Source organism: Onychostruthus taczanowskii, unplaced genomic scaffold (genome assembly GCF_017590055.1).
Source record: "Onychostruthus taczanowskii isolate IOZ18803 unplaced genomic scaffold, ASM1759005v1 scaffold220, whole genome shotgun sequence".
In the NCBI taxonomy this organism is placed as follows: Eukaryota; Metazoa; Chordata; class Aves; order Passeriformes; family Passeridae; genus Onychostruthus; species Onychostruthus taczanowskii.
In genome coordinates, this window is record NW_024499463.1 from 221,518 (window position 1) to 245,127 (window position 23,610).

The 23,610-nt window shown below is 38.3% G+C and overlaps 1 protein-coding gene across 1 annotated transcript in view; it reads left to right on the forward strand.

The window, feature by feature from the left end:
• GLIS3 (GLIS family zinc finger 3) overlaps positions 1-23,610 on the forward strand; it is a 123,248-nt gene that overhangs the window by 84,407 nt on the left and 15,231 nt on the right. Inside the window, exons 7-8 of the mRNA XM_041405181.1 lie at positions 12,856-12,997; positions 22,070-22,226. Coding sequence (XP_041261115.1) covers positions 12,856-12,997; positions 22,070-22,226 — 299 coding nt within the window. The remainder of the gene's footprint in view (positions 1-12,855; positions 12,998-22,069; positions 22,227-23,610) is intronic.

The following is a 23,610-nucleotide window of genomic DNA, read 5'->3' on the forward strand; positions in this document are numbered from 1 at the left end:
CTCTTCTTCTGTCCTTGATAAGAGTAAAATGCTGTTCTGTTCTACAGATATAGTTCAAATCATTCTACTCATTATCATGTCCATATCATATCATTAACAAAATCCAGATCCTGTGCTGTTGGATCATATAAGCACAGGATGGGTCAAGTTGGAGGGTGTTACAGTGGTCACCTGGTCCAACCTTCCTGCTCTGTCATCCCAGGTCACATTGCACAGGATCGTGTGAGGCAGTTCTTGAATATCCCGAACCAGGGAGACTCCATGGCCTCTCTGGGCAATCTGTTCCAGTGCTCAGTCACACTCACAGTGAAGAAGTTCTTCCTGGTGTTCAGGTGGAATTTCCAGTGCATCAGTTTCTGCCCGTTGCCTCTTGTCCTATTGCCTGGCACCACTGAGAAAAGCCTCTGGCACCCTCCCTTCAGAGACATACAGGCTTTGAAGAGATCCCCTCTCAAACCACCTTTTCTCAAGGCAAACAGGCCCAGCTCCCTCAGCCTCCTTTGTAAAAGAGACTCAGGGGTTTGAAGCCTGTATAGAAGGTCAATACCACTATTATGGTCTCCATGAAGATCCATTTGTTGTGTAAGATAGCACTCAACCTTGTATAAGTATGAGATCATTGTCTTTTCCATTCAAGTATACCAGGAAAAGTAATTTGCTACTTCTGTGGCAGCTATGCTGAAGAAATCTGTGTTTGTAAATCTAAAGGAAATATTTAATTCACTTTCAAATACTGCAGTGCAATTCCTACAGTGAATGGAATGGAATGAACTCTCCACTGGCTTTTTAGATCTTGTCATGAATATCTGTAATGTCCATTGCCTTTCTTAAAGGTTTTCTCATTTTAAAAAGTGCATAAAACAGATAAGAGATAATTTTAAAAGGACAAAAAGTTCTGAATCTGTGCAGCTGTTTGGCAAAGACAAGATCATTCTAGTAACATTGACCTTATCAACTGAACAATGCAGTGGCTACGCTTTTAGATAGTCTTAATTTTATCTATACCAGTCAATAACTGTTGTCATATATAACAGTATTTTAAGCCTATGTGTCCTGCCAAAAAACCCCAAAACTGACAAACTTTTAAAATATCGTTTTTATTTAATTAAAAGAAAGTGAAGTCATTAAAGATAAAATTAGTTAGCACCCTCTTTGTGAAAAAAGAGGAAGAGATCATTTGAACAGTTGACATAAGCAAGACAAGCAAAAGGGAATGTAAAAGTCTTAGTCTGGACTTTGAACTGAAGGATGATTTATACCAAATAATTTCCTCATTCAGCTGACCAGCTTTTGATTTTTTGGCAGTTCTAAGTGGCTAGATCATGTCTTTGGTCCTTTTATTTAAATTATTTATGGGTCAGATGTATTATTTAGACAAGCTTTGAGGTGCTATATGTTTACCAGACAACTGCCTCTAAAGCTGTCTGTTCTGTAAAGCTGTACCGTCTTAGATCATTTAAATGTGTCTGGACGAACCCATACAAGGATTTGACTGACCAGATAGGGTAACACCTCGGCAGATACTCAGTGATACTCCTAGGTCACTACTTAGTTTTAGCCTAACACAGGAATTATGTTTATTTTTCTGGTTTTTTCCTGGGACAAAAATTTTTGTACTCTCTCTGCCAGAAAACAAATAATATCATAGAGGCATAGCTTCAAGAAAGGCAGTCCAAAGGATATTTCTGAAAATTATCTAGAAATGATTGAGATTTTTAAAAATTGTATGTACATGGTACATGTACCAAATCACTAAGGAATGGAGGGAGTGGCATGACCAAAGGAGATAAGGGCTATGTGCAGGGCTTCTAGATTGATTTATTTCTTCCTGATAATCTTTTCACACAGATTGGTCAGTTGTAAAATAATGTCTGAACTCTTGGGAAGTTAGCAAAACATTATCCCAATCACCAATCACAATGGATGCTTCCATTGTTCCTGTGATATCTGACTGGAAAGACATTTTTTCAGGTGTTATTTGGCTATGGAGGAATAAAGCACAGAAGGCAATCAGAATTTCTCTAATCCTGGTGCTATTTATGCATGATTTCTTCTTGCATTTATTGCTCTTCCAAGATTGATTGGCTAGCAATGGTAGGAAGTTTTTGGAGGGCTGTTCCTGATTACAGTAAGAAAAATTGTGATAGACTGCACTGCTGAGATGAAGCAAGGAGTATGACACCTCAGCCATATCCACTCTTATTTCAGACTGTAGTAGAGGCTAGTAGTAGGGCAGACAGTCCATACTATGTGTGGAGCGCACTGAAAACAATGGGATAAGGATTTAAACTGTCTGGCCAAAGCAATAACTGGCATTACCTTGGTGAGTGGTCTCTGCTGAGCTTGATGAGGATTCCCATCTGAACTGAGGGGGCTTTACAGAAGCCATCTTGCTTATAAAGAGGTTAAAGATATTCATCTTCTCCCACTGTGCAGCCTCCATATTAGCAAAAAGAGAATATAAATTCCTCACCTTTAGAGGCAGATCTTAATAATTGAATTCTTCTGAAGCAGAGTTATTTTATATTCCTTTTCTAAAAGTTCACTTCTTCTCTCTTAGAGCCCTGTAATGCATCATGTATATGGAATATAGAATGGTTTGGCTTGGAAGTGGCCTTAAAGAAGATCTAATTTCATGGGCAGGGACACGTCCCTCTAGACCAAGTTGCTCAAAACCCCATCCAGCCTGGTCTTGAATGCTTCCAGGGATGGGACATATACAGCTTCTCTGGGCAACCTGTTCCAGTGTCTTACCACCCTCACAATAAAGAATTTCTTCCTGACATTTAATTTAAACCTCATTTCTTTCAGTTTTAAGCCAGTCACCTTTGCTTATCAATTCAGTTCCTGAAAGAGCTTCCCTGTAGGCCCCATTCAGATACTGGAAAGCTCCTATGAAGTCTCTTCTCTTCTCTTCTCTTCTCTTCTCTTCTCTTCTCTTCTCTTCCTCCTCTCTTCTCCTCTCTCCTTTCATCAACAGCCCCAAATTCCTCAGCCTGTCTTCGTAGGGGAGGTGCTCCTATCCTCTGATGAAATTTGTGGTCTCCTCTGGACTCAGTCTAATAGCTTTACATCCTTCCTGTGCTGGGGCCCCAGAGCTGATGCAGCCCTGGAGGTGGGGTCTCAGCAGAGCAGAGCAGAGGGGCAGAATCCCCTCCCTGGCCCTGCTGCCCACGCTGCTTTGGATGCAGCCCAGGACACGTTTGGCTCTCTGGGCTGTGATCATACACTGCCAGCTCATGTTGAGTTTTTTGTCAATCATCACCTCCAAGTTTTTTGTCAATCATCACCTCCAAGTCCTTTTCCACAGGACTGCTCTCAAACAATTCTCAGCCCAACCTGTATTGTGATATATAAACCTGTCCACCTTACAATAAAAACAAGAAATGGGAAAAACCCCAATTGTTTAAAGACGTGATGTTCTCCTGTTGAACAATATTTCTCTGGAACTAAGACATACAGGGGTTTTCAAAAGGTTAACATGGGAATTTCTATTAAGTTTTGAGAGACTGTCTGGCTTTCTATTATGTGGGTTATGTCAGCAATTATATTATTCAAGATAATACAGACATCTTTGCCTCTTACAGAGGCATAGTTCATGATAGTTAATTTTTAAGTTCTTTTACAGTACAGTAGAAACAGGGTTTTTAGTGTGACTGCGTACTGATTTTACCACACTACTGATGAAGCTACCAGTTTGTTTAAAGATTCTAGAAAAAACCAAAATTTTATACCAGCCTTTAAATTTTATGAATAACACAAGAAGAGAACAATGTCTGGGGATTTATTTTTTTTTAGCGAGTATGCTTTTTTTGTTAATTTAATGACGACTTCCCAGTTTTATCTTTCCTTTTCTTTTCAGTATTTGAACTAAGTTTTTTGCAGTTCAAGAAGCATGGTGCTTATTGTGTTTCATACATGAAGGAAATTATTTTCTTTAAATATTTTTTTAACTCAGAATGTTTAATTGTTGAGGAAGGTGGGAGCCAAGGAGGGTTAGAGCATTGCACCACAGGTGTTTCAGGTCATGCAGGCACAAAGCTAGTTACCAGTGACAGTCTCCATTATGTGACTATATTAATCTGGAAGAACTGCTCTGTTTGTGAACAACTTCCTCATGGGGAGCAAACATACTACCATATGGGGTGCAAACACACTACTATAAGTGGCTTCTGCATCTTTCAGTTTTTTCTTGACCTTATTCAGACTCTTTGTTCAGATTTCACTGTTTAAACTGCAAATGGGAGAGAATGGGTTGAAAGAGAAGCAAGCCTATTTTCTTGCTTTGAGAGCAGTTGAAAATAAGGATATTTTCTCTCATTTGTTCTCTATGATGTCCACTTAAAAGATGTCACCAATGCAAAAAGAAGAGTTTTCAGGGCCACAGGGTCAGTAAGCAGTGCCCATGGCAACTAAGAAACTATTCTGCAGAAGAAAATGCAGTGAGGAATAAGTGTTTTAATCCCCAGCTTCAATCCCTTTACTTCCTGTCTTCAGAATGAAATATAAATCAGACACCATGGTGTTCAGCAATTTTTCGTGAAAGGCATGTTTGCAAAAAGGGATTACGAACGGGCAGCAGTGTTACAGGAATTTAATCATACAATTTGTTAGAAAACTGTTGAGACTAGGAACGACCAGTTCTTTTGAGCATGGTCAGTGAGACACAGTAAAACAAGCTCTGAAAGTCATGTACCACTGGCTGTGGCTGACCGCCCTGCCTCCCGCCAGCCGCTGCAGCGGCCGTGGATGGTGGGATGTGCTGTGGTGGGATGCACAAGGCATGCTTCTCAGGCAAGATCCATTGTGGGGGATATCCTTTGCCAGCACTACATTTAGAGCTTTGCTCACCAGGGAGAAGGAAAAGTTGAAATCCTCCAGTGGTTTTCATGGTATTCTGACAGCTGTGGCAGTTTTATAACCAGGAGATTGTTGGTTCATTTTACTTATTGGTTAACGTCTCTTATTCCATATACTGATTCCTTCCTGCACTTCGTTTCTGTCCTGAGCTTATACTCCTGTGAGCTCTGGCAGTGTGATATGTTGAAAAGTGCATAAGAAAGAAGGAATAAGTGGTGTGACCCTCATTACATTAACACCCATGGCAGAAAAAAATCTGACACCAAATCCAGATTGTCTCAAAATTCTGTAAACAAGTTCATGCTCATAGCACTTCTTGTTCTTCAGGTCCATTTTTAATATCGAACAATATCCTTTTCTCAATTTCTTTGTCTTCACTTCCCTGCAACAGTATATGCATGAAAATGGTCTTGATAGAGCAGGAATCTTTCTTTCTTTTGGTGGCCTGGTAGAGAGAGTTCGTGGGTGGGCTTGGCAGTGCTGGGTGTACACTTGGACTTGGTGATCATACTGGTATTTTTCAACCTGAATAATTCTATGATTCTATAATTCTATGATTCTCATTAGCCTGTCACACTTCAGTCTGGGCTTTGAATGCACTGTTCTGTTCATTATGCTCCTTAAGCAGCACCAGGGTCTGAGCAAGCAAGATTTAAGCTGTGCATAGGATGCCTAGGAGGTTGCAGTTCAGCACCCTGACATCAGCACAAATACCCTTCAAGTCTTTAGTACTGTCCTCAAGGAGGGTTCCTGTTCCAGGGTGGGGTCTCTGTGATTTCACACTGTTGGATCTGGATGTGGGCAGCTGCATTGGCAGGTGCTGATTTTGGATTCCTCAGCACTGCTCCTGAAGCAGCCGTATATTGGCCTCACTTGCAGTGCACATTTGAGGAGGGCCTTCATCTGCCCATTTTTTTTTCTCCCTGTGATGCAAGAGCTCTGCCCTTTCTCTGGCACAGCTGTTTGGGAGACTGCTCTGTAAGCTGAATTATGGCTTTAACAACAACAAAAAACCCAACCTGACACAGAAATGCCCCACAGTAAATCAGAGACAGTAGAAACTCAGAAAGTTAGCAGTGCCAGCCTAGCTAGTGCTTCACATCGTTGTCTCACCTGATAAAGACAGTAGAACAGAGCAGCATTTTACTCTGATAAGGAGACTAGAACAGCATAACCTTAGAGAAATAGATGAAGGATAAAATTTGGCAAACAGAAGCCACACAAAATGCAAGCAGGATGCCAGCTGAGCTCTGCTGACGAAGCAGAAGTTATGCAAAACAACAATCATGCCCTTACACAAAAAAAGGGGTTGAGCCATGTAAGAAGCACATGGGACATTGCAAACCACCAAAGATTTAAGGACTTCTGATAAGGGGTACAACTACGTAAAATAAAGTAATACATAAACATCTAGCCAGTGGGGATAGCTGAAGAATGTGTGATTGGTGTGTATGATAAACACTGTTTACGTGATGCTCAGGACACTCAGCTGGAGGAAGGATCCCCCAAGTGACCAATGCACTGCACTAAAGAATGCCTGCTCTCTAGTAGCCAAAACTGTGTTAGAAAATTCTTGTCTGGCCATGTAGCACACTAAACAGACAACTACAGACAGTGAAAATGTACAGGGGTGCCTTGAGGAATCTTTGCAAAAGTAAAAGTCGTATGGCTGGAGGCTAAAGATTTTGACCTCTTGATAGCAGAGTGGTAGAGTTTTTCAGTTCTAGTCCTAGACTCTCTTCAAGATATTATTTTGAAGAGAATATTCTAATGTGTGACCTGGTACATGCATGCATTTAGGTTCAAGTGGAGATAAATACAGAATTAAATATTAAAGTGAAGGTCAGTGTTATGTAAAGGAGGCTGCAGCTAAAGAAAAAAAAATTACAAATTAAATCTGAAAGCATCTTTCAATATAAACAATTGTTGACATTATTGCCATTACCATGGCAATGGTAATCTGTGATGAGAAAAATATGTTTGTGCTAAGAAGCACCTAGTGGATAAGTATGTATTTATTTTACACATTTTTCCTCTCATGAAGTGAAAATTTGCCAAACAGATGTATTTTCAGAACAGGAAAGCAAATAATTCTGCAGTACAAGTGTTTTCTCTGTCAGGCTGCATTTACTTGGAAAAACTGATGCTTAGCAGTGTCATATAATAGCTATATCCCCATATCAGCCTGGCACAAAACAGTAGGTTTTTTCCTGCTCTTGAATTGAACAGGTCAGCTATTGGACTGATGTTCACATAAAAATCAGCTACAAGCCTCTTGGAACTGCCTGAAGAAGAGGATGAAACAAAAAGGGCCATAGGTATAATTTGTATAACATTTCAGATTTGATACATCCTGATGTGGGACAGGAAGAGAGGCAGTATGTGTGTCTGTGTGTATGTGTGTTTGTGTTCAAATAGCTGTATGACTTCTTTTCAATTTTCAACTGGAGTGTGGATTTTTTGTTTATTTTAGAAAAAGGCCATTGCACTCACTCTTCTTCTTTAAAGTAAGGTTGTTTTTTTTTTTTTTTTTAAATTAGAAGTTTCCTCTCAGATCTGTCCCACCTGCAATTTTTGCCTTAAAGTGGTCTTCTTTGTGGTCTGTATCATTTTAGTGATGATTTAATGCAAAATATTCCTCAAATTAGAATACTAACAATCCAAAGAAAACTCTCTTTTCTATATATAATAAAAGCAGAATTCATTTTAGTGTGGTCAATCTTAATGCAACAGTGTTTCCCCCTTATAATATTGCTTTAAAATCAGGATTTCTTCTTGACTTGAAATTTGCCAAAATTACCTAATTGTGTAGGTTCCAGGTCCTTTTGATTTTTAATGCAAGACACTGAAAAACATTTTTATGTGTTTTCCTGATCTATGCTAGAACATGAAGATGGAAACAATTTTTATATTGAGCTCAAATGTTCAGTATAGTAAAACTTTGAGAGTGACAAAAGTAATTATTTCTTGCATAGAACCTAACACTACTGTGCAGATGGGCCAGTTTAACTTGATTTTGATTGTTTTTTCTGGCCAAGTGTTTAATTGAAATGGGATCTAAAAGCAGGGAGAAGTATCACACACATGCACACACACACACAGAGGCATATCTGAAAGCTGTGGTAGACAGTTAGCAGAGCATTTCTCTCTAGAAGTCCTGCACAGATGACTCACTGAAAACAAAGGATACAGAGAAGTCCCTTCTGTCTGCATTGTTCCATTGTCCCAAGATGTCTGTAGCCTCCAGAGGCAAGAATTAGGACAATTTTTATTGATTTTGTGTCATTGTCTGTTGTCAGAAAGGTGCTGGACCTTGGAGCTGATCTTTGTGAGTAAAAGGACAATCTGTATCCAGCAAGACAAACCATAGTAGGAGTAAATACTGTCTTACAGCATCGCTTCATAAGCTTAATTTTTCTGGTGGTGACATCTGTGTACTCTCAATCTCATGATACTAGCAGGACATAATTTTAAATGTACAAGTAAATATTAAATGATGGGTACTCCTTCAGAAAAGCTAGTACAATGTGGCTCTGCATAGGCAGCTCATGTTTTGCTCTCGCAATGCCAGCTTAAATTACAGATAATGAAAATGAGTAAAAACTACCTATGTTGAACGTGGCATTAGTAAACTTAATACACAGACTATGTGAATAGCAGAAATTCCTCCTTGTCTTTATACACAAAACTAAAACACATTTATAGAACTATTACAGTTAGTGTAAAAAAATTCCTGTCAATGAAACATAACAGTATTTAGGATTTTTTTTTTTTTTTTGCTAATTTTAGACATGGTAGACACACATCTAACTGCATAAAAATAAATAGACTATAACTAATGTCTCACTTACAAATGTAAATACCTTACTATGTGCACAACATGCATGTATATTAAGCACACATTTATGTAAGCAAGATTTAAAATGTTATGATTTGATAACTGACATGTTTGAATGACTGAAGGTGTCTAGACTTTGCTGAAGAATTAATCGAGTTAATCTGAATACATACAGACAGGTTTTGAAGTTACTGAACTATTTTGTGTGGTTTAGGATTTCTCAAGCTATGCTGCTTCTTTTCTTATGAAGTGTATTCATAAACACACCTATTGCATTTCCCTTGATGGTGTCTGACTTCTCTTATACAGGAGCAATGCTGAAGAAACTAGTCAGGTGGTACATAAACATGCAGATCTCAGAAGAAAAACATATTAGTGAGAGAAAAAATTTTTAAATTATCTTTTCTTGTAAGGAGACATTTTCTCTGGGATTATGTCATGCATCAAATCAACAGTACGCCTCTGCTTTTGAATTCAAATGTAATGAAACTGAAAACTGAGGAATAAGAATCTTACACCTTTCTAATTATTTCTGCTTGTTTCATTTAATTTATTTGAATAATTACTTATTCATATGCAAAATGTACAGGAGTAGAATTTCCATCCATTGTTCTGAAAGGCAATAAACATTAGCAGATTTTCACAGAAGTAAAACAGTTGTAAACCATGACTGAAATATTATTTGTTTTGTATATTAGAAAAAACTGCCACATTGTGATAATGCAAGTGTATTTCCAAATACAAAACTTCACAAGTCTTACCATAACATTGAGTTATTAAATTCAAAAACTATTATTTGGACCAAATATCAAATACAGGGGAGTTTTAAGTGAGTAGAGCAATTGATTGTTAGCTTGCACTTTGGTCATAAATATGGGTTACATTCCAGCACACAGAAAATGGCTGTGCTCACCATGTCAGACTTGTCAGTTGCTGATTTCACCCCTCAGTGAGGTAACTTTATGGCCATGCAATTCTTCAAAACAGATTGCCAAGTTTTCAGTCCCAGCATGATAGTACTGGTGCTCAGCTGGGTGATCATGAAAGCAGCAAGATTATCATGGGGCAGTGACGTATTTCAGTCACAGTGCTGAGAGATCTGTGCTGGGTTACTATTCATATAGAAGTCGAAGAGAGTGTCAAAATTCCTTTTCCATTTGGATGGTAAATCTACAGTCCAGGCTAGAAAAGACATGCAGTGTTGTTAGAACAGAGCAATAAATGGATGGCAGCTGTTATAGCTGGTCAATTATTATTTCTCCTTTATTGCTTTTTTAACTGAAGATAAAATTTTACAGTTGCAGTGAATGGTTTGTGGTTTTTACTTGGTTTTAAGATCATTTGGCTTTTCATTGTCTGTTCTGTGTTTCTTGATGTATTAAAGACGAATCATAGCCCAGATTTCCCTCCATTTGTCACAATGCAAGACATTGCTTTCAGTTAAAAATTTTAATTAAGTTAAAAAAATTAAAAAGTTTTCTGTGAAATATGTAAAAATATTTGACTGATATAGAGTGTGCTGGATTATGCCCTTTTCTGACTTGTATTTCTAGACCTTGTGATTGTAAATAATAATCAACCATAGCCAATGCATGAAATACGAACTATTCTCAGAAATCTCATCACAGCTGTCTCTTTCTCTATTTTTGGTGCTTTGTTGATGATCCTCAGTTTTCTTCATTTTTATAAGTTTTGAAAAGCCAGAAAATTTATGCCAGCACAGATTGTCATGACAGATTTGTTCTAAATATCAAAATATATACAAATACAAGATTCCTGAACAGCGCAAATTAGAAAAATCTGTAAAATAAGTGGTTGCCTCTTTTATTTTACATTACTTAATTCTTGTAACTAATGTGTAAATACTTATCTCTCCTTTCCTTCTTTTTCTCACTGTTTTATCTGTGAGTGCCATCTATAAAAAATTTATCTGTTTCTTAAAAAAATTCAGACAACTTTACACAGGCATCTTCTGTGATTGTGTATTCTGCATGATAGAATCCTGATTCTTTTATAGAAGTCTGATTTTTTGTATTTTATTCACTTTAGATTCCACAGAAATTTAATGCTTATTAATAATGTAACTGTAAGGATTTGAATGAGGATATATTTGACATTTAATTTCACAAGCACTGAGTTTCATAAAAAAGCCATGTTACTCATAATAGCAGGAAACCTAGCACAATTACTAGGTAATCGCAGACAAAGACATATACCAAAGTGGGAGAAACGTTTCTGCTTACAGCAAATTGTAAGTATGAATAATAAACAAGATCATTTGTCAGGGTATTTCTTCCCTTCTCCCTCTTCCCCACCCATTCTCCCCCTTCCTACAATTCTCGAATAGCAAATGTACTTCACAGAGGTAGTGTACCTTTGGGCTTAAAAATGGCTGGTTAAGTTTTTAAGAGAAGAAATCTCCAGCACGCAGAGCGTGTGCGTAGGTATCTCAGGCTATGCAGCATCTCCAGCTACAAGGTCGGGTACTTAGGATGTTCAAGACCAACTCTCCACTCAGTTGCCATGGTTTTACAGTACTACATATTATCAAAAGTAATTTGAGTTTTTATCAGCATTTTGTGGCACAAGGGTTATCTTTTGGCAATGGGTATTTTTATGGTTGCATTAAGAATGATTTGCTCTTACTTTTCTTTCTTCATTTGCCCCATCCCTTGGGTGTTCAAGGCAAGGTTGGATGGTGCTCTGAACAGTCTGATATAGCAGAAGATGCCTCTGCCTGTGGCAGGGATGTTGGAACTTTGTTCCTTCAAATTAAAACCTCTCTGTGATTAATTTCTGAGTATAGTATGTGCAGAAATAGTCTTTTGGTTCCTTTTCCTCCCCTTAGGAGTTGTTTAGAGGTGCTAGGCTGTCTTCTAGTTAACTGTTACCTGCTCACCCACCATGGCACCAAACAAGAAAGGAGAAGCTTCAGTAATCTCTGTGAGATTTGCTTATTGGGAAAGTGCAGCAAATCCAAGTGCACTAGGTCAGGGCTCTTTCCATCATGCTGCACGAACCTGGATGACATGACAGGATATTTGTGGGCATCTCAGCCACTGCAGTAGGCCACATTCTTGTAAGCACAGACCTTCATTTTCCAGGCTTTTAAATGAATACAGCAACCAAAATTACTTAAAGTAATAGGCAATTTTTTTTTAAACATATAACAATAAAATCAGGCAGCAGATCACGACAGGCATCAGTCCCAGCAGCCTGCAGCAGCATTCGTAATATGTCCTAAACCTCAGGGTGCAGTTTGGCATTACAGCTATACCATCCTTGTTAGGGTGTTGCAGCACTTTCTTCCTTTTTCTTATTTTGGTGTTGGGATTTTTTTTTTAATTGTGGTCTTTTACTGCATTTTATTGCAGCCTCACATTGAGACTCTCTATCTAGTTTCATCAAAAGGAAAACATTTGTTATGTATTTGTTTATTTTTTTTTTCTAGAGTGAAATTGCTGGTGATCAGCCAGATCTTGCTGTTGGTGGGTCAGGTACCAGGCAAGTGGCCATGCATGCAGCTAGGATTACTGGCTGTGACAGAGCACTCTCAGTTTTGCAGTAATGTGAAACAAATAACGTCCTAGTCTGTTTAAGAATGGTGTCTCAAGGCAACTTTAGTCCATATTGAAGTGGTCCTATTTCCATTTGCCTGTATATTACCTCTCCTAAGTGGTTGCTCCCAGTCACTCATTTCCAGTGTTATGAGCGCCTTTGCTCTTCTGGTCCTATGCATGAAAATATTAGTATTCATTACAGTACCCCTCTGCTGCTATAAGCATGTCAGACATTTGATAAATCTTCAATACCCATTAACTAGGCCACTCCTCTCTTTTGCAGTGTGTGACAAGAGAGCACTGAAGTCCTGTCCAAGATGCTGCCTGTACAAGTAGTGCTTGTCCTAAGCACAGTCTTATTCAGCATCTGAAAGTGTTTTCTTCCTCAGATTCAAAAAGTACCTGCTAGATTGAAAGGATGGTATTAATGATGATTTAAAGGAGAAGGTTTCTGAATGTGCTCCATTTCTTTCTCTAACCTCAACATTTCTTCATTGTAACTTTCCACTATCTTAAAGATTTTTGTGATTATTTCCCTTCTTTAGTCCATGTCCATCTTTCATTACAATTTCTCCTTTTTTATCTCTTGTTTTCCAGTTGCGATCAAGCTCAGAGATTGGCCAGGACATCCTGAATGACTGCCTTGCAATCCAGCCCCTCCAGCCAGCCCTGTCACCACAGGATGCTGTAGATAGTACCATGGGACACTCCCCAGGGGCTGCTTGTGATATTTACCCAGGTACAAAATAAGACAGATAAAAAGCTGATGTATTATGCCTCACTTAATAATAGGGATCATTTTGTAGAGTGGAATGTACTCTGAAATCCGTATTTATCTCATAAAAAGGGTAGAATATGAAAGGCAATATAGAAAAAGACAGATTTTGAACATGTTTTTATATGTTTTTCAGAGGGAAGGAGAACCAATCATAGTATATCCATCAAAAGACCTAATACAACATAGATGGATATTTTTGCTCTATAGGCATTTGATTCTGCTGCAATTTACTTCTACCGTTCCTTGCAGAATCTTGAATAAATTACTTCATTTAAAATCACAGTATTTTTCCTCTGCCTTATTCATGGATCACATATCAGTTTTTAAATTGATCTACAGTAAGGAACTGAAATGCTGCATTATGACTTCACATATTTTGACTATAAATATATAATAAACACATTTGCAGTAATAATGTAATAATCCTATTTTATTTTTTTCAGTTAAATATGAGATTTTCCTACTAAAATACCTTTGTCATACTTGCCTACGTGTACAATTTTTTGTTAACATTTGAAACTATCAGTAAGTTATGAGTGATAATAAACCTTAAACCTCAAGAGGGCAATGGGCAGGATGTTAACATTTTTAATGCAATATTTTAGTAGTTGTGAGGGCCTCTGTTTTTAACTTTCAGGCAAAATGCATTATGTTTTTTTTTATCACTCCAACTTTTAAGTGAGAACCAGATGTAGGAAATTAATGAATTGGCTTCATTGATGTTATCTGCAGTGATGAAAATGACATTATATGAAGTGGCCACTTCAATAAGTGGTTTTATTTTACTGAGAGGTTTGTAAAGCTAGCACTTCTATTTCATGTTTTTGTCAAGGATACTGTGAGTCACACAATAATTGATGATGATGTAGGTTTATATGACAAAAATCAGGACATTTAAAGCTGTGATTGATTATATTCTAGTTTATTAAGTAGTTGGTATTACTGGTATGCTGTTAACTTTTAAATGCCTTGGTCTGAGTACTGACTGAGTGTGACATTTACTATGTGAAAGAACAGGGAAATTTCACATTTTAAAAATGTGATTTTGGCCAGAGAAACTCTGGGAACATGTAGTTGGTTATAGTTGTTTATTTTACATTGTGCATTGAGAGGGAGTTGGATAGTGAGGAATGTTGAGATTTTTTTAAAAAAATTATTTATGGTTTTACCAAGTGTAACATGCAAAACTGAGAAATAACAAAGACTCAGCTTTTTCTTTTCTTTTCAAGTTCCTAGACAGAATGGAAACTGGGATGGGATAGTGTGTCAGATTTCAGAGATTGAGGATATTCTCACAGGAGATGGCCGCAGCAGTCTGTGGCCATCCTCCTTAGCTTCCAGGCTACGCTTAAATGTCCAGCTCAGTCCAAACACAGGCTGACTGTCGCTTGAACAAGCTGCTGCCCATGACAAGCTGGGTAAAGCTGCTGCCTCCAGCCAGCCCTCAGCTGGCAATTGTCTGCCATCATGATGTTTCATAGACAGCTCCTGAGACTGAGACATTACTTTCTGTAGTCTCATTCGTTCATTGTCTTTCAATACTTGATGTTTGCAGCACTACTAACTATGAACCTTCTTTGATATAATAATATATTTCAGAAGTTTATTTCCTGGTACTGCTTCCTGTTATATGGCAATTTTTATGGTAATTAATCAATGTACTCTTATCAGCATTAATTTCTGTGTAAGTAATAATCTGCTTTCTCTTACGTCTTCCCAGCTATCTATAATTTGGCAAAGTTCTTGTAGTTCTAGTCATTTGTGTTGTTTCACATCAGTTAGAGGGTACTATGTCAGGCATAAAGCAGTCGTTGCCACTCCATTTTGACAACTACTTGATCCAGTTGAAATAAATAGTTTCATTAACTACTCATCAAGGATGCTGCAGGATGTGAACAAATTAGATAAATTTGACAGGCAGGGAATTATTTTATTGAAATGGCAGCAGGAAAATTATTCCTGTCCAATAGAGAGGAAAGTAAAATGCACAAAAACCTAAGTGTCTTGCCTCAGAGAATCTACCCTTCAAAATTCACTGAAAACTTTTTTTTTTTTTTTTAATATAGCTTTGGGACTTCTGAAAAGTTAAATACATTATTTTTTACTGGGTACTGTTTGAGACAGCACATTACCTGAAGTGTCTCTGTGCTACTCTTAAAGTAGAAGGAGGAATAGATTTTCATTCTTCCAGTGGTGTCCAATCAAACTTTTCTTATGTGAAGGTGACTTCACTTACTATTGATGCACATTTAAAGCAAAGGTAGGTTTTTTTCTTGTAGAAGAAGTCTACAGAGTAAATGTTTGAAAGCAAATTATTAGAAATAGGTAAGAAATGTCAAAAGTACCTGTTTAGATGCAAGTCCATTTTCACTTACATAGTAAAACACCTGTAGTGACCACTGTATAGTTTCTCAGTACTGATAAAATACAGAATCTATAGACACAGACACATTTAAATGAAATACAACAATAACCTTTTTGAATACAGATCTGTCACTTGGAGTTAAGTCTTCAAAAGAGCATTTTCTTATCCTGTAGTCTTTATAACTTCATAGAAGAAATCCAAACTGACTATTATCTTGCTAACACAGTGAGGTATCATTACAGCTTCTTTGCTTAAAACTATCACAAAATTATGTTTATGGGTCTAAAGCAAACAGACTAATGGCTAAGCATTGTGATAGTATCTACATTTAAATTTTGAACACTACCTAGGCATTTTGGTTTACTCGATTCACAGAATGAAAATGAGAGCTATACACTCATATTAACATGGGGTTGATGTTTTCTTCCTGCTGTGAAATGTTATGAACTTATTTTGTATAGAGCAATCTGGAATCACTAAACCCATAAGAATCATAAATAATGCAGCAGAAAAAAACCCATCTTTTTACTGTGCTGTTTGGATAAAACTTGACCATTTCATATTTAAGCATCAGTCAGAATGTATAATTAATTTATAAGTAGTTACTGAATATCACACTAACTTCTGCTCCAGAGCAAGCAAATGATCTTTCTAAAGCTTGTCAAATGCATAATTTTCTTTGCAAGTTGGAATTTAAAAATTATATCAGTAAAGTTACAGAACTTATTTGAATTCTGAGTATTTTTTAAATAATGTCTTACTCTGTATTGTGAAACTTTGACCTAACTACTTCTATGTGTATAACTTGCTGTGCTTTGCTTGAGTTATGCTTTTCTTTGTTTTTTTTCTCCACTGAAGTTGTTCTAAGCTGGGTGCTCTGTTCACATAATAAGAAAAATTCCAGTCCCCCAGGAGTTTTTATCTAAGGTAACGATAGGAAAGTAGGTAGGTACAACAGGCAGGTAGAGGTTAAGGACACATACAGAAATAGATTAATGAAATTATTAATTATCGAAATAATTTTATTAAAGAACCTGTCCTAATGAGTCCTAAAAGATGTCTGAAAAAAAAGCAATCTAGTTTTCTTTTTTAAAAAGTGGTCTGTTCTTTTCTTTTAAAATGGTTTTTTAAGGGTGGTAGCCTTGGAAAGTAGTTACAGCTCATTCCTGTAAGACAAAAACAAGAATGAGGAGGAAGAACTGACATATGAATGGCCCTTGCTATGAAAAACAGAATTGTACTTGATGTGTAAGGAATGGATGCAAAAGGAGCAGTAATGTAGGACTACCAATAATGAAGAGTTTCTCTGTTTTTGCCTTTTAGGCTGAATTTAAGTATTGCCTACGTATCTAGAACTCCTGCTTAATGTGATGTAGTCGTAGGCTGGACCATACACACATTACAAGGGGCAAAAAGTGCTAATGATATTATCTTAGTTTAAGGAGGACAGTTTGCTTTCCCTCAGACTTGCCCTTTTATTTACCAGTTTTACTTATGAGTTTATCATTTCTATTTTGAGACAACTTCATGGTTCTCCAAAAATTGATGTAATGTTTGGGTTCCCATTTTTAAGAACATTTACCAATGGGCTGCTACAAACATTGTAGTCAACATGGCCACTTGCAACTTTTGTAGTTTGTTCATCATGATGAGACTGAACTTTGGAAACTGCAATCCACTAAAAGATAAGAAAATGAAGGGCAGAGATGTGATCTAGAGATGCCATTTCAGGAATGGCTTAAAAGACTAGTCCAGACCCTGCTTTTTTGCTTCAGTACTTTAATGTTTTCCAGTAACTATGATCTGCCTGTAAAATACCTGAAAAGACATAGAAAGGCCAGCAGTGCAGGTGGTCCATGTGACAGACCAGCTTTGGAGACAGATTTATTATCTTAAAAATGCAATTTTTACTTCTGCTGTACTTCTTAATGCATGATGGCTTCTTGAGTTTCATGTTCTCTGGAGACTTCAGATTTACAGATGAGCTGAGGATAGAGGTAAAACAGAAAATAGGTTTTTCATTTGCTGGGCTTACCACTTACAACTCAACACAGCACATATCCACATATTCCTGGCTACAAAATCCTGTGGACTTCCTATGGGAAGTGAAAGAGGGGAATATATGCAGGTGATGCTTCCAAGTGCAAAAATTATTTCATATTTTTCCTTTTGTGCAATAGTAAATCAGTTGTTGTCAAGGAGCTCATAAATATTCCTTACAGAAATAGAAGGCTATATTTAGTAATTAAAAAATAAAGCAACCTTGCAAATGTATGTATGTAACTAACTGAGCTACACAATTAAATATTCACATTGTCTTTCTGCATGGTAAGAACTCTCAGCCCTGCTGTCAATAGCCCTACAATCAATTCATACTGTCAATAATTAGAGGATAGATATTTTGGTGGCAGAAATTGTTTTTAAGAGTGCTGGTAGTAAATCCAAGATGCTCTTCAATTAGAGCACTTCTGGTAATTTGCAAATTCTGCATTTAAATATGTTCCATGAAATTACAGGTTTCTGACTCCATTGACAAATAACTTTTTTTGGCCTTAGATTCTCTGCCACTTTCAATGCTACTTTTTGGCTTTCTTTTTCTTAAGGAAGCCATATTCAGAATCATCCTTTTCTCTTTCAAACACCTAAATTGTTCCTATGCATTGTGAGGGTACATGTGAATTTAGCTTTGCAGAAAAATTCTCATGGAAAATTCTTATGTACTGATAAATGGATATGTGATGAGACTCCAGAAAAGAAAACACGACTCCTCCTTCTCTTTGGCTGAAACTTTGTATATGTCACCCAATCTGAGGTTCATAGCCGGGACTAAGTTGGGGCTAAGCTATGTCCATCTTGTAAATAATGTTGTTGTTTGGACTTTTTAAGGGATACAGAGGAACAACATTCATGATTCTTTGGCTTTTATTGAGGTTGCTTGGGTTTTTTTCAAAATATCTGAATATGTTTAAAGTTGCTTTAAAGGTCTTCGTTTATCCTGAATTGATAAGCCTTCTTGTAGCAACCCTTTTTGTTACATAATCACAGACTGCAAGAATCATAGAATGGTTTGCATTGGAAGAATTCTTAAAGATCCTCTGATTCTACCCCCCCATTCCATGGGCAGGGGCACTTCCATTAGACCAGGTTTCTCGAAGACCCATCCAGCCTGGCCTTGGACACTTCCAGGGATGGGGCATCCACAGCTTCTCCAGGCAAGTTTTTCCAGTATCTCACCACTCCACAGTAAAGAATTTTTCCTGTCATCTAAACCTGTTCTCTATGGTTTAAAACCCACTTAAAACTAACAATTATACATCTTTGTGTTTGGACCTACGTAGTGATGCTATACTGGAGTCAGTGAGCATGCTGGTTGTCACAAATATTTCACAGATCTACAGAATCACTGGGTTGGAAAGGATCTTTAAGATCGTTGAGTCCAACACATGCCTTAACACCTCAACTAAACCATGGCACCAAGTTCTACATCCAATCTTTTTAAACACATCCAGGGATGGTGACTCTACGACCTCCCTGGCAGGCCATTCCAGAACTTTATCACTCTTTCCATGAAAAACTTTTTCCTACTATCCAACCTATATTTCCCTTGGTGCAGCTTAAGACTGTGTCATCTTATTCTGTCAGTTGCTGCCTGGAGAAAAAGACCGACCCCCGCCTGACCACAACCTCCTTTCAGGGAGTTGTAGAGAGTGATAAGGTCACCTCTGAGTCTCCTTTTCTCCAGGCTAAACACCCCCAGCTCCCTCAGTGGTTCCTCACAGGATTTGTGTTCCAAGCCCCTCACCAGCCTTGCTGCCTCCTCTGGACGTGCTCCAGCATCTCAGGGTCCTTCCCAAACTGAGGGGTCAGAGCTAGACACAGCACTCAAGGTGTGACCTCATCAGGGCCGAGTACAGGAGAAGGGTGACCTCCCTGCTCCTACTGGCCACACTGTTCCTGATACAGGCCAGGATGCCCTTGGCCTTCTTGGCCACCTGGGCACACTGCTGGCTCATGTCCAGTCGGCCATCACCAGTACTTCCAGGTCCATTTCCACCTGGGCACTGTCCAGCCATACCATCCTCAACCTATAGCATTGCAGGGGGTTATTGTGGCCAAAATGCAGGACTTGGCACTTGATTTATTAAATTTCATCCTACTGGACTTTGCCCATCCATCCAACAACTCCAGGTCTCTCTGCAGAGCCCTCCTACCCTCCAACAGATCGACACACTCTCCCAGCTTAGTTTCATCTGCAAATTTACTAATGAAAGATTCAATCCCCTCATCCATGTTGTCAATGAAGATATTGAACAGAAGTGGCCCCAGCACAGACCCCTGAGGACACCACTGGTGCCTGGCCCCAGCTGCATGCAGCACCGCTCACCAGCACTCTCTGGGCCCGGCATCCAGCCAGTTCTGAACCCAGCAAAGAGTGCTCCTGTCCTACCAGCTTTTAAGGAGTGTGCTGTGGGAGACAGTGCCAAAGGCCTTGCTGAAGTCCATGTACACAAAACCAGCAGCCTTTCCTGCATCCACCAGGCAGGTCACCTGCTCATAAAAAGAGATCAGGTTGGTCAAACACGACCGACCCCTCCTAAAGCCATGCCTTGCTCAGTTTCATACCATCTGAATCAGGAATTTAATGGGATCAGGATTGAAAAGGCATTGGGAAGCTATTTACTGGCAACACTTTGAGCAAGTAACTCACATGTAACACAGCCTGAACCAGCTAGAAAATGTGCAAGCATGGCTTGCAATTCTTGAAATAAGAATTTCAAAAGTTCGTTCCTTTGTTTTTATCTTCTGCACTTGTCCTGATGCTATGATGAGGAACAGACATGGAAAAAGTAACTTTTGGGGTGCATGAGCAAAGTGGAAAAAAAAATTCCCCTGTCTTAGTAAGAAAATGTCCTCAGCTTCTTCTTCGCAATTTACTCTGCTGTTTTAAGTGATGTCTCATCTTCCTGCGAGACCTGCCTCCTCTGTTCCTCTTTAAGGTTTGGGATGTCTTCTGCTGTCAGATGTCTGTCGTCACTTGGGTTGTGATTAGGAGGCTCTGATCCACACACAAATTAGCAAAGAGCAGAGCCTGGCACCAAAGTCAGCCTCCGCTCCTCCAGCTTTGACCACCAGTGTCAACTTCCCCTAATCTTTGACATTACCTCTACAGTATCTGTGTTGGATGCTTTTATTCACAAAGTGGTTTCCTGTCTGTTGTCTTGCACTGTGTGTCATTTCCACCAGCTGAAAGATGTCCAGGGCAGCTCCTTAAAGGGGCTACAGCATGATTAGACTCCTGAGCGTTTTCTAACTCTGTCTTAGCTTGGTGAATTCCAGTGTGTCACAAAGGTGGGCTTGCAAGGATTAATAGAGTCTTTCCAAAAAGAGGCTGAGGACTTGGGAGATGAGGTGAATTTTCACCTTTTTGATCTTCTGTAGCAAAATTGACACTTGTGAATGAGGAAATGATGATCTGTGAAATAATTTCCTTGAAGACTGATCTATAGTGAGGCTACCTCTAATGCAGTCTTTCTTCTTCGAGGATTGCAGCATACATGGACATATTTCAGCCTAGAAAGATGTTTTACTACTGACAGTGCCCCCTGGGGAACTGGTTTAAACTCTAGGATTTTATCAAGAAATTCAAATCATTAGCTCCAACGTATTCACTAGCAGAATGAAAATTTTATAGGTATAATTTTACTCTGTAACCTAGGCCTGAACAATACTTTTTTTTTTTTTTAAAGACATAGGAAAATACTACAGACAAACAGAAGTAATTTTTGTCTTTTAGACAGACTATCTAATTCATTCACTGGGCTTATAAAATATTTAAGAGCATGAATTTGTCTACCAGTCAACATCAGCATAAGCTACCTGGCACAAATGTCAGTAGAAGTAGGTGGGTAACTGGATTTTCAGAGATACAAAGATTTAAATTTTTCTGATTTAAACTTTTTTTTTTTTTTTTTTTTAAAAAGGTGCTACCAGAAAATAAAGTTACAGGATTTGGGATCAACTAATTAGCTCATTTGAACAAAGTCTTATATTGCTTTTTGTTTACTCAGAAAGGAAACAGGTAGGAAAAATTCCTTATTAGAAAAAAATACAAGAGAAAACACACAGAAAATTATTAAGCTGTTAAAGATGGTTTAAAATTTGAGGAATCTGGGCCAATGATAGGATTTCTTCAAGAAATGTTTCATTTTTCCCCTCATCTGTCATTTTTACAGATAAGGGGAAAATGTAGAAAGCATTTCACCTTTTATGAAACTGTTCTTTCTGTTCGCTGGTTCTAAAAATACAGATCTTAGTAATATTGACACATCTACAATAGAAAAGTATAGAAGATTTGCAGCCTTATTCAGACAAAAAATTCTGAGACAATAAGCATGGCTGTGATCATTCATGCCTGGTTTTATGGAAATGTAATTTGAAAGCAGCAAAGAATACTTGCATATTTTCATGTGAGTCTTCTTCTTCCCTTTGTACAGAAAACAACACATCAGAAAACTCTTTGTTTTCTTAATTGCTAAGAGCTGGCACTACAGCTTAACAGGAGTGGTTTCATGTTGGTGTTTGGTCACTTATCAATATTGTTGTTGTTTGGTCAGTTATCAGTGTTGTTTCCTGCCTGATGATCATTATTTCTCTTTTACTTTCAGCAGCTGTGATCGCCAGCACACAGATAAATCAAAGTGGAGCAGCAGCTGGAGCAGTGTCCTTGTCCCACCCCAGCAGCCACTCTTCCCCAGGACACAACATACAGGGCAGTCCTCTGCATCCTCCCCAGATACCTCTTCTCACAGCTGCAGACTCGGAGAGGTAAGAGCCTGTGCTTCCCAGCTTGAGCCTGAGGCTGACGGTCTTCAGAGCTGCCAAGATGGGGGGACATACAATTGTTGGTGTACAGAAAGGCACTGGTGGCAGCCCTGGCCTAACAGCTGCTCTGGGTAGGGGTTTATCAGGAGGAGAGGTGAAATGGACTGTGTTATTCCAGTCTGAGAGGGAGATTTTCCATCCATCTCCATTTCAGGGACTTCCTCCAATCCCTTCTTGATCCCAATGAAGGGCCCAAGAAAGGAAAGTGATACCAGCTGCCACACTGAACTTCAGATGACCACAGCCATACCTTACAGAATGGGGGCCCTGAGGTTCATGTTTCTGTTTACTTGTGGGAGAAGAGTCATATTCTGTCAATATTCTCCCAATAATAAGCATTTCTGAAGGAAGACCTTGCCTTTTTTTTTTAATTGCCATTTTATGAAGAACAATAGAAAATGAACAAATATTTATTTCACTGGTTTCTGAGTTTGATTTATAGTCAGGATTTATTTTATGACAGTTATGCATGTTTTATTATATGCTGGTTAAGTATGGTAAATTCTATTATTTTAGATATTTCAGTGACATAAAAATCAATTGCTCAGATGTGTTTTGATTTTCATCCTTAGACATTCCCTAAATTATTTTTAGTACTCTTTCCAATGATTTAGATAGTGTATGGTACTACAGGTGTGGAAATCTATAGTACATTGAACCAGAAGTCTACCAAATCACAAGTCTGAAGAGGCCTAAGTAAATGGGTTTTAGTGGAAAAGTCAAGAAGATAACATCATCACACTAAATACTAAACTCTTACTATCTGCTCATGGATACTTAGACACTATTTTTAAAATTTCTTTTTCAGTGCTCTAAGTGATAAATTGCTGTATTTCACTAATGTATTTCAAATTATTTAATTTCCTTGAGTGACAGATATGACAGTAATTTGAAGAGTACAAAATCCCCAATTATAAACCTGAAAACAACATTCACTAGATTTCAATTACTGGTAAATGAGTATAATTTCTTTGGATGAAAGCAATATTCACTCTGTCTTGTATCAGGAAGATAGAAGAACATGTTGTGTCGGGAAATTAGCAACAGGTGAAAGTACGTTTTTATTTCAGACTTCACATGTGAATTCAGCCAGTTCTGCATCTGTCTGAGATGGAGCTTACTGCCTCATGATCCCTGGAGCTCATCTACTTGTTTCATTCCTTCCTCCCCACTCCTGCCCTCATGATCCTGGTCTTTTTCCCTTGTGCTGGCTCTGGCCCCCTGTGCACACCTCTGGGACTGTCCATACTCTCTTGCCTGACACCCAGGCTCTTCTGTCCCAGTACAGTTCCCTCTTCAATGCATGGCCTGTCCCTCCGTACCCGAT